This window comes from Larus michahellis, chromosome 1 (assembly GCF_964199755.1).
Source record: "Larus michahellis chromosome 1, bLarMic1.1, whole genome shotgun sequence".
Lineage (NCBI taxonomy): Eukaryota > Metazoa > Chordata > Aves > Charadriiformes > Laridae > Larus > Larus michahellis.
In genome coordinates, this window is record NC_133896.1 from 135,973,968 (window position 1) to 135,989,913 (window position 15,946).

The window sequence follows — 15,946 nt, forward strand, 5'->3', positions numbered from 1 at the left end:
AACTGTGACCAAGAGACATAATCCATTTTTAATTGAGATTCAATTACCCCTTTTTTCATTAAATTAAAAGTTTAAGCTGCAGGCATGTGACTACTGTGCATCAGAACAGGCATACCTAGAATTTACCAAAAAAATATCCACAGGAGTTTCTGAATAACTGGGGGGTTTGCCCATAGGCTTTTTGCATCATAATATGTTGCTGTGTATATAATTCTATTAAAACATAAGTTTTATAAATTAAATTATATGAATTAAAATATTGTTAGAAGATTATGTAAATTTGCTTTTTGTCTACTCACTCTGTTTTTGGAACTTCTCTTCTAAGCCAGTAGAAATCAGATTGGGCTGCATATTTGCGAGTTTGCAACACATTGCCAAAATAGTCACTTTCTGTAAACTTCAGCTGTATAGATAAAACACAGACATTTTTAAAGCATGTCCAAGGAAACAAAAGCTGACATAAAACAATCAGAACTTTTTTTTTAAACAATATAATCACCTAATTTTTTAGCCGTTATCAAATCAAAGCAAGTAAAATTTTCACACGTGGTAGGAATAAAAAATATTTTGTGAGCTTAGTTAAAAAACAGTGGCTGAACAGATCTACATGGGGGCCTGGAATATCGGAAAAGCTCTTCCCTGTGCAGAGGACAGCAGAAGTACCCAACGATGAATTGCAGACTGCACGTCTCCAAGGCTATTACCCAGGCAGCCTCTTTTCCATAAGGAAGTAGGTCCACTTTTACTTTTAAAACCACTTTCAAAAATGTAACAAAGCCCCTTATTTTCAGTTTGTTTTGCATTTTATTACAAATATTTTGGACTCTGTGCCCTCCGAGGGTTCTGCCACTGCTTTCTTACTGTTTCTCACATTAAATGCTTACAGACATAAGGCTCCATGCTTCCCTAAGCCTCCAAATCTAATAGCAACCCCACATCCACACACACAACTAACCATGCAAGAAAAAGGGATGTTAATATTTCATAAATCCAGATGATATTCCTGTCATCAGTTTCAAGAAATCCTACAACTTGTGAGGAAGTTATACTTCAGATTAAAACTATGGTTTTGCAACTGTGATTAACACGTGTTTTTTGCTAGACGTTACCACTTATGCGGGCAAATAATTCCATAAGTTGAGTGGTCATTTGGTCACATCCTCTACACTGCCTTCACGGCACCATCTCGCCCAAATCTTTCCAGGAACAAAGACTAGGCTTGTAGAGTTGGTTCTTCAAAGTTTTCTCAATAAATTATGCCTCTTTTTAGTGTTCTTTGATGTTCTCTGACAAAGATGACTATCACTCTTGTATTTTAGCAGTTCAGGATTGAATTTGTGATTCTATTTTGCCTGTGACTTTCAGTAATGCAATTCATTACAGGCATGGAAAATGGTAAAATATATTATCTTCATCATCTGCCTTCCTGCTTTGGTTAGGCTGAACAGACCCTGGGTCAGGAAGGAGTCGTCCGTTGTCCCTGCCCCAGTATCCTTGTCCAGCAGCCAGCATGGTAGGCATATACATTGATTAGGACCTCGAGGCACGATTATAACCGACAAGCATAAATAAATTCATATCCTGCAGAGGTGGAGAGAGCCTCTCCCCATAAATTGTGATATTCTGAAGAAAAATGCATTAGTATTTTTGAAGACTGTTACTTTGAGGATAATTTTTTTTGTTTTGTTTCATTTTCATAACTAAACGCAAAATTTACGCCAGCGTATGTTTAACCTTTAAAATGCTTAATAGCAGGAAAGTTCTTTGTACCCAGGCACATTTTACTCCTAGCAGGCCTTGTGGTCATCTCACTTAGACACACCGGTATTGACAATTTGGGCATAAGGGCTAGCATACTTAATTCAACGTCTAAAAATAGCCAGGCAAGCAAAACTCCAGAAGCATGCCAAACAAAAGAAGAGCTTTGATTTTAAACAGCAGCAAAACAGAGCAAAGAATGGCTGCAATATGTAAAAGAAGAAAGGTGCAAAGTCTGACACTTACTGTTTTGATGTCTTCATTAATGTATGTGTCATTCATTATAAACTGAGGGTAACCCACTTTTGCCATAACTGCTTTTGCCTTTGAAAAAGAAAAAAAAAGAAAAAAGTGTTGGCAGATACAACCATTTCTCAGTGTATGGCACTTTTTTCCCCATTCTTTTTCTACTTTCTATTATTATGCCTTCCTGAAGGCATCCTAATTTAACTTCAAACCAACTTGCCTACAAGGTAAACTCGGTGCCGCAAATGAGCTTTGCATCACAACGTGGAGGCTCCAGGTTCTGTTGTCAGATTATCACAGTGAGTCTACTGTCACCTGCAGAGCTTTTGCAGGCTTACACCAATGCGTTTGAGTGCAAAACCTTAACAGCAGATTTTTCCTACTGGTTTTTGTGTTAATCAGATGGTCAAATGCCTGTTTTTACTATGTTTTCCAAAAGACAACACGAAATGGCCCATTTTGCTATGGCACAGTAGCTGGTACACATCCAACTGTTAAAATAGATTTGATACACAGATATGAGCAAACGTGAGTCCCAGGAGCTGCAGACCAGTGTATTTCCACTGAGAGTCACTTCCATTTACACCTGAGGATGGGTGCACGCTTTTATGAAGGACGCTTTCCTAAAACCACAGGGCTAATCTTTGTTTCGCTCTCCACTTTCATCCCCCTACTTTGCAGTCTTTGCCCTTTCCCTAATGTAAGTAAAGGTATTAAAATAAGACACTTCACTTTTCATTAACTTTGGGTTTTTTCCTCTGTCAGTCATGACTTTGTCCCAGTGTCCATGCACCATCTGTGTAAACACTCTGGTAAGAAGTGATAGTAGCTGTAGGTGAGTATTGCCACTTTGTTAGTGGTGCAGTAAGTGTATAAACAGGCTTAGTAACGTCCTCAAAATACACCAGCAGGCCACCCAGCCACCCAGAATCTCTCTGGAAACGACACGTTTCCAGAAGAAGAGCAGAAGGATAGAAATGGATAAGGCGACATAGCAAGAAATGAAATATGACAAGTCCATAGAATAAGTTAAAGCCGTGGTGGACTAGAGTAGCGCAAAGCACTTTGTACATTTTCAGGATGCTGAACGTAATTTCTCCTTAAGTTTTTGGAATTCCCCCCGCCCCTCAAAAAACGCTCTTCTGGAAATTTGTTCTTCAAACTCATATGCCTAAACCCAAATGAATATTGTGAGATATGAAGTGCAATAAATGAACTGGCCTCTAAACGAGCTGCAGCCATACCAACCCTGCATTCTGCTCTCTGCAAGTAGACCCCGAACCTCTCTAGGATCCATTTCTATTTCCCTCTTGCTGCAGGGGGTGACTGTTAAGGGAAGTGAACAGTCACCCTTCCTCCACAATTAAATCCTTGCTCCCTTCTCCCCCTCCACAGTGTTTCAATACAACAGAGTCTCCTATGACAGCAAGAATTAGAAACGTCTGTTCCACAACTGTAAGAAGGAAGCTGATCGAGGACTGCCTCCATTTAACCAAAATTATTTTGTCGCCTCTTTTATTTTTCAAGAAGAAAGGCTTCTTTGCTTCTTCAGACTCCTTCAATTTCTCAATCTCATTTCCAACTCAAAGTCATAATCCTCCATTCGTGACATCACAATTAATTGTGGTTGAGATAATTAAGATGTCACAAACAGAAGATTACAACTTCAGGTAGGAAATTAGCAGCGGGAGCAGATGATCTCTTAAACAAGAAAGATCCTATTGTCATGCAAATTTCCCTAGTGATAAAAAAAGACAACAATGGAAGACAAATGCTGAACAGGAAATACGAAATGAGCCAAATTAACTCCCAACACAATGTTTTCTCATTTTTCCAGAAGGTAGAGCAGCCTTTCAAGATATTTTAAATGCTGGGGGAGAGGGAGGGCAACTAATCTGCCAGTTTGTATATAATCAAGAGTGCCTTTTTTTTTGTTTCCTGGTGGTATTGTCAGGTCCGGCTGACTGAACTTTGCAAGGAACTGGAAAATTTCCGTTTTCCATTTCAAATGTTTCAATCCTAGTTGTTACACGAGTCTTGAAAAAACACAGTACAAAACTCATCAGTTTTAGTTTTTACTAAGTCAGCTGCTTAAACAAGTTCAGTGAACCTCAAATGTTCTGCATGTGTTCCAGAGTAACCATCACTTTGAGTAGCCTCTGTGTTGAATCTACTTAATTAAGCCTCTTAGCATTTTGATTAAACAGATTTAATTTAAAAATTAACTTATGCGATGTAGAGTAAACCCTTTAAAAACAATTTATAGTGCAACTTGCAAAAAAACAACAGCGGCTTTTAAAGAAAAAGTAAGGATTAACTGTGTCAGTACACTGTCGTTTCACCAATGATTTAGCCAGTACAACGTCAATCAGAAATTGTTGATCATGTTCTGGCACGTAAAAGAACATGTTTCACTTTGAGATATACTATATCCTTTAAAAACATTCAATTTCTAGACTGCCTTCCAAATAAAAGCAAACAAATTCACAGCTCGCTGGCTGTGAATACAGACGACTATGAAGCCAACCTAGATCTTTGCTGAAAGAAGCAGAGATGGGCCCCAGAGATGGCGCTAGTTGTCTGGTTGTGACCAGAATATGTCTATCTCCACTTCACCACATGGACATTTTGGGGTCTTTGTGGAATATCTGCCACATCCATCTTGGTCTCTTCTTCCACAGCAGCCCACAGAGAGTAGAAGATTGGAACTGGACATGTTTTGGATCTTTTAGACCCCATTCCTTAACCAAACATCTCTAAGGGTGAGGATGATTTCTCCAGGTTCCTTAATAGCAGGTTTGTCATAGGTTGACCTAAATATCATATATAATCTTATAATGTCATAGATAACCATATAATTAATATTTAACATTAATTTTGTATTTTAGTGACACTTAAATCCTTTAGCCTTGTCATGGCCCTGCTGCATTAGAAAAGAGCTCTCCCAACCAGGCTACCTCAGGAGAGCTGAGCTCACTTGTCAGGTCACACATACTCTTGCTTTGTGTCTTTTGACAATTGATGTTGTGAGCTTAAGATTTCCATGTATGAGGAAAAAATGATCAGGCACTACTGAAATATTTTGTTATAAAACCTATACAAAACTCCATAAATAACAGAGCTTGTCTCAAAGACTTTTTTGAAAGTAAATTCAAAATATAGTGCTGCTCCTAGTACTTTGATGTTTTATCAATAGCTAAAGCTCTCTCTATTTCGTAAGATAGATATATAGAGATATTTAAGGGAAAAATGTTATTTTACTGCATTTGTTACTTAGAAGTTTTTGCCACATTGTGTATGTTTCAGAAGTCTGAGCAAGGCACACAGGCAACTATATACTCTGTAATGACTAAACTCTCTTACTAGCACCATGTCCAACCTTACTACCACTGCAATTCCAATGCCTTCTTAAATGTTCTACAAGTCCGATTCAGAAAAATACACACTTTGTTACTACACCACCGAGTTAACTTGCTATTAGAAGAGGTAGGTACATGCTTAAAAGCCATTACAAATCCTCTGGACCATCTAAAACCACAAATGAACAACATCCTCTGGGAGCCTTTTTGAGAACACCTAGAGAAAGAGTTGATGGAGAGCAAACTGGTACAAGGTTGTCATGTGCAATCCACGTCTCACTGTTCAGCTTCTCCCAGAAAAGGAATGCATCTCAAATTGGTCCTAATGGCATGTAGGATGTGGCGAAAAATTTAGAGGTGTGCCATGCTCCCCTGAGATGCTTCTGAGCTCCCTGATCCTCCAGGGCCACCTTATCTCCACCATGTCGCACATCCTGGTATGGGAGGAACAGAGGAAGGACCAAGTGCATCTCTCTTTTTGAAGGGTTGCCTCCAACTCCAGCCTGGGATGAGGTCCAGGCCCATACAGCCCATACATGCCAACTTAGGGAAGAAGCATGGGTGGCAGGCCAGAAGGCTGTGGCACACCAGTAAGTTCCCTGATGTTGCCAGCACAGGGCACGTGGCTTCTGGTGGAGGGCACTGTTTCCCATAGCCAAAGCAAAACCCATGAGAGGACAGAGGAAGCCCTCTGAAGTCCTTGGGAATACGTCCAAGTGGGTTCCTCCCAGGGGCTTTTGCATCAGGTTCAAGCCCATTCAGCTGAGCCCAGCACACAGCCCAGTTTATTTGCACAATAGACAAGTTAGAAAGCATTGTCTTAAGAGCAGTTTTCTATATTTGCACGTTGGAAGTCTCTTGCTTCCTCGACTACTTTCTCTGTTCACTTGAGTAATATTTAATGGCAGTTCAAGAACTCCTTATTCATACACAGCACAAGAAAGTGGAAAACTCTTCTACGACTGGCTTGGTCTTTGATAATGAAGTCAGTATTTTCCCCTTGATAAGATTAAAAGTATGCTTAAGAGACAAGCCTTCCAGGGAGCGTGCACGCACATACAGGGAAAGCAAATGAAACGTGACAAATATACAGGAACCAACCATGTGGTAATTGTACATGAATCCGCTGTAAACACACCATGCACAACTTTTTATGGTTTAAAGGCTCATTTAATTCCTATATCTAATTTGCATATTAAATAACCATGTGTACAGGAAGAAACAGGATGATGGGATATTTCCCACAGCTATTGCTAAGTACTCGGCCTACCTTAGGCTGTTGGGTAAATTAAGAAAACTCATCTCCGCAGGCTTCCTCTCCTGCCATTGAAAGCAACAGGCTCTTGCAGGGGTGACGCGGAGCAGCAGCATGCTTTACAGTAGGTAATGATAACTGCTTTCTGTCCCAGCAGCCAGAGAGTAGACTCTGAGGCAGAGGACGCAGAGTGGGGCTAGCTCCTCCATCACTGATTACACAAGGAAGTTCCTCCACTGACATCAACGCAGCGGGGATTTTACCATCAGTGTGTCTTTCTGTCATGATGAGAGCATTGCAAGTCACTTTACTGCAGAGATGAAATAATAAATGACCTTCAACTCTTGACTTAACAAATTGCCAATGTGGGAACGTACATGTATGCTTCAATGCTGCAAAGAAACCCAATTTCCAGTCTAGTCAAATTCTCATTTGACAATGAAACCTGGCACATGAGTCTTCTGAGAGCCTTTTTTTCCCCATCACGGTATGATTTGGATATTTCGTAGGTCTGCTAGCAATACTAAGTACTGACATATTGTACTTACTGTAAAAAAAAAAACAACAAAAACAAAAGATATATCTCACCACTGACAAATTTTATGAGCCTGACACAGATATTCTATATATCAACTTGACTCACAGTAACTTTGGGAAGATAATTTTCAAGCTTCTAAAAATATAAAAAAATTAATACAATTACAGCTCACTGAAAAATTAGCATGAAAGTCATTCTGAAAGCTAAAATCATTCACGGCAAAGTAATGTTCCATTTAATTACAAAGATTAATTCAGCCTTTATGTACGTGTCTGGTCTTTTCATTTTTCATTGAAAACAGATGATTCAAGAGCCATCTGGTAAAACTGCTGCATAAATATCACTGCATCTATTTAGGGTTTACGTATAGAAAAACTAGAAAAAGAGAGCGATCGATCTTGGTAAAACACAGAAAAGTTCCATCACAGGGCTAAAGCCCAGTCCTACAAATATCAGTGGGAAGTGACCCACTGGCTTGAGTGGGAGATGGACTGGACCTACATTAATGATGTATTTTATTTCCTATGCAGGGGCCACATGAAATGTCAGGGATTTGCACATCATCAACTGCAATCAAAAGTGAAGTCGCAACTCACATGAACACTTGGCCTGAGACGATAATTTTTAAGAGCACTTGATCTGCAGTGAGCTGGCATACTCCATACTCCAGAATATAGCTAATCATCAAACTATTTATTTTTAAACTTTGGCTTTAACTTTCCTCTTACATTTGCATATCACAACAATACAAACTGTAGAGATATTTCAAGATTTTCAGAACTAGTGTTGTTTCACATAATAATGATTCACACACCACCACCTCACACGGCACCATAATCCTCACCCCAATATTTTAATAATTGTTTTGAATGTTCTACATTAATCAATTATGAAGATGGAAAATACAGCTATTTCTCCAGTCTCGTAATAGCTTGAGCCCAGGGGTAAAAAAAAAAAATTAAAAAAAAAAAATGAAGTGACTTATGTGAATAATCACACCCAGCAAGACAACTGAAGTTTAAAATATTATGGCATCAAGTACACAAAAAAATTGTTTTCAGTTAAATACACACTGTGGTTTCAAAAGCAGCTGAGTCTGTTTAACAGCTTTGTGCTGCCAAGTGAAAAAAAAAAAAATATCCTACTCCTCACTGTTCTCCCTTGCTCCTCCCATCTCTGTCCGGACTTCTGCCCGCGCTGCCTGCACCCACAGACTCCCTGAGCTGCCTCAGCTCCTTGCCACATCTTTCTGGGATACTGCTTAGCTCACTAACATAGCAGAAATCTATCCAATTTTTATCCCAGCTAATTTTCCACCAGATCAGTCAGCTAAATCGCTACACAGAGAGAACCAGCTGGAACTAGCACAGGATAAGTGTTGGGAACACATAGTGGGGGAAAGCAGAGGAGGAACGGTAAAGGGATTGTGTGTTACATTTGTTTACCCATCTATCCTGAATCACATTTTCAAACCAAAGCCCCACTCAAAGAAAACTTCCTGACAAGAAAATATTACCTAGGACACTTCAAAAGGGACCATACCATACGTTATCTTCCTAGATAGGAAAAGGAAGGGAAAAGGGACAAAATATTTTCTAAGCACACTGTTAGTTGAGATTATATATTCAGTCTTAATATCCACTAGCTATCAAGATAATATTATTATTACTAACCATAAAGTTGCAAGCACCTAAATGTTTAGTAGGACTGCCAGGCACAGAAGAGAGTCAGAAAAAGCAACAACATATATTAGTGCCACTCTTTCCTGTCCAAAATCTCTTTTGCTTCTGAGTCTCTGCAAGACAAAGACTCAATCATCACTTCAAGCACTGTGACAGTAATTTCACTGGAATTAATTTTTCAGTTTAAACTAATCCTGCATTATTTTATTACTTTTTTTTAGCAATAGAACTGAACTAAATCACAGAAATCTGAACAGTCTTACTTATGTGAAAATAAAAATTCAGTGGTATTTTCAGAAGCATAACTCCTTAGTTCAATGCAACAGTATAAATAATAGATCTACTCATATTTTCTCTACCAGCTTGGTTCCAAACTCATTCTGCTGCCAGCAATACTTTAATTTTGCTACGAAAAAAAAAAATGCCTTTGTCCATTTTATTTTAATTCCATTTTCCGTTAGTAATGTCTGTATGACAGTTATCATGATTCCATTATTTTACACATAGAATATTCTATATGACAGACATAAATGCTGTCTTTCATGAGCAGAACCACAGCTCCGTAAATGAAATAACATTTCTTCACAGCACACAGCACATATCTTCTTCTGTGATTACACGATACATAAATGCACTTATACAGCAGACCAGCACAGCTGAGTACCTGCCAAAAGATGTATTTAACATCTAACCACCACTGTCCAAAGCTCCTCAGTCAGTTTTAAGGGCCTCTGGGTTCTCAGTGGAACTGGGCTCATGCCTGAGGACCAGAAGAAAGGATAGGGGACACATACGCAAACTGACTCAGCCTGCGCTGTGTCCAGCTATGGCATCACGTCACCACACCAGCAGTGACAGGTCCACTCCAGGATGGGGATTCCTGCACTGGATTCCCCTCTACGCATCTGTGCATCACTTAGGGCATGACTATACCGGGGGGCGTGGCAGACAGCTAGCAGCTCCCCCAGCTGCACTTCAAACAAGCCAGAAGCAAGTGTTGTGGTCTGAAGGCACAAACCATCATCGGTGTCATGCTGGTGTATATATACCCCATGGTATAGGCTGCCAAGCTGCCTTTGCCATGGCTCTAATAGCTCATGCACCTGAGCTAAGCTCAGACACATCCTTAGCACTTCAGAAGAGCGTACCTCCTCCTGCCTTTATTTTCAGGCAATGTTCTATGTTTTCCAGTGCAATTATCTCCTAAAACAAAAAACCAAAACAACAATAACAAAAAAAACCCAATTAACAAAACCCCCACAACTCAAAATTCTCTTTATCTGTCTCTTGAAACTGCATTAGATATCCTTACCAAACTAATTTTGCACCAGAATCCGAAGGATTTGCAATAACACAAAGAAAAATTCACTTTTGGCTGGCCTTTGGCACATTAGTGAGATGCAGAAACTATTGTGTTGCATTTTTTGTAGAAACTCCCTCCTGGATTCGTTTCACTGCTCACTGCCAGAGCTCCTCATCAGTTGACCCGTACTCCCACTGTCATGCCACCTCTTGCTAAAAGCACGCCCACCTTGCTGCAAAATTGTTTCTGCTGGTTTTGTTTCAGCTCTGGGAAAACAGCAGGTTTAACAAAAACCACTGCTCTGACAAAATAGAAGTCCCCAAGGACGCAAAAAGCCTGGTGTGCTGGAGATCTCTGGCACCAAATGCTGAGAGAAGGACAGCCCCAGGGACTGGGAAAGGGTAAGGAAGCTCCCTCCCCATCACAGCTGTATGGGATATGAGTTACCACAGCATTTCTTTTGGCAGTTTTATGCAAAACTCTGAATAACCTGTTCCAGGGAGGGACAACTCCTGACCTTAGCCTCTGCTTGCATCAGTTTATATTCATTTAACATTTTCAAGGTTATCTTTGCTTAGCAAAGGTTGCAGAGCAACTTTTTTTTTTTTAACTAATAGAATGTGGAAAATACTATTTTCATTTATAGCCACAAGTGAGCATCAGACCCAGTCTAGCTACAGCTGAGACCAGACTACTTACACTACTTTAAAACTGAAATGGGGACTATGAACCTAAACACAAGTGTTAACTTCGCTCTGGACTTGCAGGCGTTCTCTCTGGGAAGAAATTCCTTTTGCTTGAACAGGGACCTCAACCAGCAGTGTACCAGTTAGTGTGCCCCTACCAGTTGTCCATGCCTTCTAAATACATGGGGGAAAGTGGATGCTTACATAGACAAAAACGTAAGCTGCTGAATATAGAAAAAACATAGACATGATATGCTCTACCTTCTACTTGAGATCAAATCCCTCTCTATTCCAAATCTTTACATATTTTTATTTTTAAATAAATTATACATATGTATTTATTTCCACATTGATGGAATTCACCACTTACTCAGAGAACTGAGTGCAAGGCATCTCACAGCTCCCTCCCGAAGGAGGGCAGCTCAGGAATCCTTTATTTTTAGGGACAGCATCCTGGCTTCTGAAAGGCCACTAAGGGAGCAAATTCATGAGTCTGATGACCTCTGTGTGGCAAAGCTTCTCTAAAGCAATACCAGTACCTGAAGACGTTTAAACATTTCACAGATTTGCTTCATACCTCCATGACTAGTACAATACCTGAGTGAGCTGAAGTGCTGCTAAGGCTCCTGGTCCCACACAGCTTGGTGTCCAAGGCTGAAGGTCCATCTGGAACCCCAGCCCATGACCCTGCCTTGCTGCGCTTCCTGCCCATTCCCAGTGAGCGGGCAGCTTTCCTCTTGGTGGCTCAGGTGGGCATGTACAGGACATGGAGAAGAGCACAGCCAGGAAACGCACATTCATTGGAAATAAAGAGGGAATGACAAGTAGATACCCGAGCATGCCCTTGTAGACGACTCCTGCATGCAGACAATGGGTCTCCCATACCTCAGGATCTGTTACGGTTGAGCTGGGAGACTATATTGTCTTTGTAACTGTTCCTCTACAGGAGGTAGTTTTACTTGGTAAAACAACAAAGATAATGAAAGTTAAAGTTGAAACTGTCTGAGATTTCTAGGGTTGGTGGTGGACTTCCTGCCCTTTGAAAGAATTAATCTGTCTTTTAGCATACCAACGCTTTCCTGTTGCATTTCTACCTCAAAAGTTTCAGATTCACCCTGAGCACCTGCAGGTGTGTCCATCCATCTGTCTCCCTCCTTCTATTTCAAGCATGAGATTTGTCACAAGTTTTTGATGTCACGCACCCATTCTGGCCTTATGGCATCGTGGTGGAGTCTGAAAAATGACAGCTGCAAGATCAGGGTTAAATACAATTTCCTCTCCCTTCACCTGTTTTCCACTATCTTTTTGCACGGTGCTCAGGTTATTAATGGAACTGACATCCCGGCACAACTGAGTGAGCAGTAGCAGCAGCCAGATAACAAGGGAGAAGATGACAGCAGCGATCTAACCCCAGAGATAAGAGATAAGCAAACACGCCATGGCTATTAGTTTCAACTCTGGCCAATGGAGAAGAACATCTCCCGCCGTTACTGAACAGGAAAGCCCAGTCCTCCTGAGAAGGCTAAATTAAATTCAGAATGTGAGAGAGATTATTCTTTGAGTTCAAAAATTAAAGTTTGTGAGGAGAAATAAACATTTGACTTCAAAAAAAAAAAGTGTTGTTGATCTGATGGAAAATGAAGACCTGTTTTCATTCAGAAAAAAGCATGGAACACTTTCACACCAGAATGTACCTTGCATTCTCTGTATCTTCCACGTGAAAATTGTTATCCTAAACATTGGCATTTCCCAAACAGCTATCTCAGGGATGGTGTGGGAGTGGTAGCTTCAGTGTCCTGACCAAATTCCAAACTAGCAAAGAAAAGCAAACTTTTCAAATCCCCTATATCTTTTCTGAGCTGCACAGCATCTGCTTTACTTCCTGCTTTCTATCGAGTTGTCACCTTCTCTTTACATGTCCACACACAGAGTCGGATAAAGATGAGTTACACCATGAAGATAAGCTCCTGGTGATACATTTAATGCCCGAGAGAACTGCAGACATGTAGGAAAAGAGTTAAAATGTGACTCTGCCTCTTCTGGACTCCAACCCATGTTTCAACTTTATCAGGAGACCTGCTCATTGCTCCCTGCAATGCAACTGCTACAATACAGGCAGGACATTACATTTTCGCATCCAAGAACTAGTCCAGTCAGAGACTACCCTCATTTCAGAAAGTTTACTTCCACAAAGGAAAAGTGTGGCCAAAGTTCAATTGGCACTAAGCACAAGTATGCTGTCCAGTTTAGAAATGACAAGGTTGTTTCAAGAAGATCTGAACAAAACTTGTAAACCCAGTAAATTTGGAAGTCTGCAGTCACCCCCATTGGCTTTTGAACAGGAATGAAGTGCCTAAATGCAATTACAGCCTTTGGAAATTCCTCCCTCTTTTCCTAGTTCTGAAGCGAGTTTGGCAGCTTGTTAGTGCCCTGAAGCAGTCTTACACTTTGTGAAGTTCTCCGAGATCCTTGAAACAAAGATATAAAGTCATCCTAAAAGAACCATTGAAAGGTGTCTTGGGATCTTTGGTTTCGAAACTCCACCCCCCTCTTTTACAAAGTGTTCCTCGTGCTGGCCTTCATTCCAGAAAAAGCCCACATGACATATGGGAGGTGTTGAGACTCAGGGCTAGTTTCTCTGTCACATTTTTTCATTATTTTACATAGGATGGGTCCACAGATCCCACAAGGCACAAAAGGCATTTTTTATTTTTGCATTGGATGATTTTTCATCTTTGTGCAAAATTAGCATGGCATTAGGCAAGATTAATTTCAGCTGCTGAAGCTGTGGCATCTGGCCTTTTTATCTGGGTATACCTCAGATCTTCATGAAAAGTTATTTTTCAGAACTGTATCTAGTGCACGCCCTGGACAGTCTATCTGAACAAATGCAGGAGGCTCCATACTCCCTGGATGTATTGCAGTGCCAGGGTTATACATAAGCAGGAGTGGGCACCAGAATAGAACAGACAATGATGATTCTCTGGTTTCACCACAACAAGAAGGTAGGGGGAGAAGGTGACCTTTTCCAGACAAGCAAAAGGAGATGCTTTCTCACACAGAGCGCAGTGAGGCGATGGAACTCATTGCCATGGGAAGCTGTGGACGATAAAAACTGTCATGGGTTCAAAAAGTCATTAGACAAATTCACGGCACAAAAATATGAATAAATACAAAGACACCACTTCTGGCTCAGGAAGCAACTGAGCTGCAGATTGTCAGAGGCCGGGAGAGGATAGCAGGAATGTATCCCTTTATGCTTGCCCTGTCCTTATGTTCCTCTCTAAACATCTGCTACTGTTTGGCCACTGTCCGAGCCAGACATTGGACCTCTGGTCTGAGCAGTATGGCTGTCATGTTCATAGTGAAATCACCCAAATGTGAAGAGAGAGAGACCACAGAGAACTGGGAAAGATGGCAGGGGCTCAGCTAATTGACTGGAGGGCTGGATACAGCCAGTAAGTTCCAGCTAGAGAAGTGAATGGCTTCAGTGGGATAACCCATGGACACCTATCTCATTTAAAGTACCTATACTTTGTTAAATAGGGGCTTGTACAGATGGCTCTTGATTTCCTAAGGGCTATTGGCCAAAATTGCACTGCATTATCTAGGGAGGTTTGCTCTAGCTCTCTGAAGCAGAAGGACAAACCCCATAGGGTAAACAAAGTTACCTAACACTGCCTGAGAGAGACACCAATAGCTAGGCACTGTCCTCATATTTTCCTGTGGTTCTCTTGCCTTGGTCTTCAGACTCAGAGAGATGCGAAGAAAACAAGTGTTGCGCATACGACTTCCTTAGAGAGGAATAAAGCCAAGCCGCAGGCAAGAAATGATTGCACAGTGACCTTGGGATTTGTGCTCCATGACCTAAAGAGGTTAATAATGTTACAGAAAAAAACCAATTTATTAGAAAAAAAACAAGCTTTTTTTGGCTTATCATCCCCAATTTAAAAATAGTCCTGCAAAGCAAAAGAATAACTTTCTACAATACAGGCTATTATACGAGAGATTTAAAAACTTTCAGAAAACACCCATTTGTGTAAAGGTCTCTTTTTCAAGCCTCCAGTTAAACCCAAGTACAAAGGGCATTTCAGGAAGGAAAAAAAGTGATTAATAAAATAATGGCTCCTGCCCAGGAAAGAGAATAATTTTACATCTCAGTGATGATCTTCCACTGAATTATGCTTTGAAGAGCAGCAGCAATAAATTACCGTTTTAAAGATGAGAGCCCTGATCACACAAGTCATGTCAATGGAGTTTCAGTTGCGGGTTCTCCCTTTTCCCTGTGGCCCACCCTTACAAAATGCAGCTGTCAATACCATTTGGCTGATATAGCAGGCTGCAATCCGCACCTTCATTGTGAGGGAAACAAAATGCTCTCCTCTCTCCCCTCTCCTCCTCATATGCCATCCTTCTCAGGGGCTGTAAGGTGGCCCAGAGCTCACCAGGTGCCTGGGCAGACGACGAGGGATTTTTCTGCATGGCTTCTGTAACTCGCAGCCCAAGCGCTTGGAGTCTCTTGCCAGACACAGCCTTGAAGCTGCGCTCATGTTAATAATTTCTCTGTTCTTCAAACGAGGGCAAAATTTAATTAACTTTACAAAAGAGAGAGGCTAAAAGGGCAAGAAGAGGAACCTTCTGCTTTTTTTTTTTTTTTTAAAATCAGAGCTCTCCGTTGAAAATTCGGGAGGTTGAGAAGCATAGTTTAAGCAAATTTCAGATGACAGTCAAATACAGAGCAATAAAGCAAGGCTCACACAGAGCAGAGGAGGAAGGACAGGGTAGAGAACAGAGCATCACAGCACAGAGCCGAATGCTCCTCTCCGACTCAGAGCTCCTTTGGAAGCAGCATGAGCTCCATCCAGAGAGCTAGGTGAGAACTGCACGTGAAGACACACCGAGTCACCTAGCCCTGTTAAAATCTTTCTTTGCAAGACTGGCTTTCAGGTGGTCTGGTTTAAATCCATGTTTCGATCACAGAAAGAGAGGACTGGAGGGAGGAGAGAAGGAAATTATTTGATGTTATCTCATTATACTGTTTTGTTATAGAGGGAAAGTCAAACCTTAACTCCAAAGTACACAAGGGCTAAAAGGGTGATTCTCAGAAATGAAGGCTGCA

At 40.9% G+C, this 15,946-nt stretch overlaps 1 protein-coding gene across 1 annotated transcript in view; it reads right to left on the minus strand.

The window, feature by feature from the left end:
* Positions 1-15,946, minus strand: part of PHEX (phosphate regulating endopeptidase X-linked) — a 103,651-nt gene that overhangs the window by 32,237 nt on the left and 55,468 nt on the right. Inside the window, exons 13-14 of the mRNA XM_074604917.1 lie at positions 2,005-2,082; positions 300-403 (exon numbers count right to left, since the gene is read on the minus strand). Of these exons, the coding sequence (XP_074461018.1) occupies positions 300-403; positions 2,005-2,082 (182 nt within the window). The remainder of the gene's footprint in view (positions 1-299; positions 404-2,004; positions 2,083-15,946) is intronic.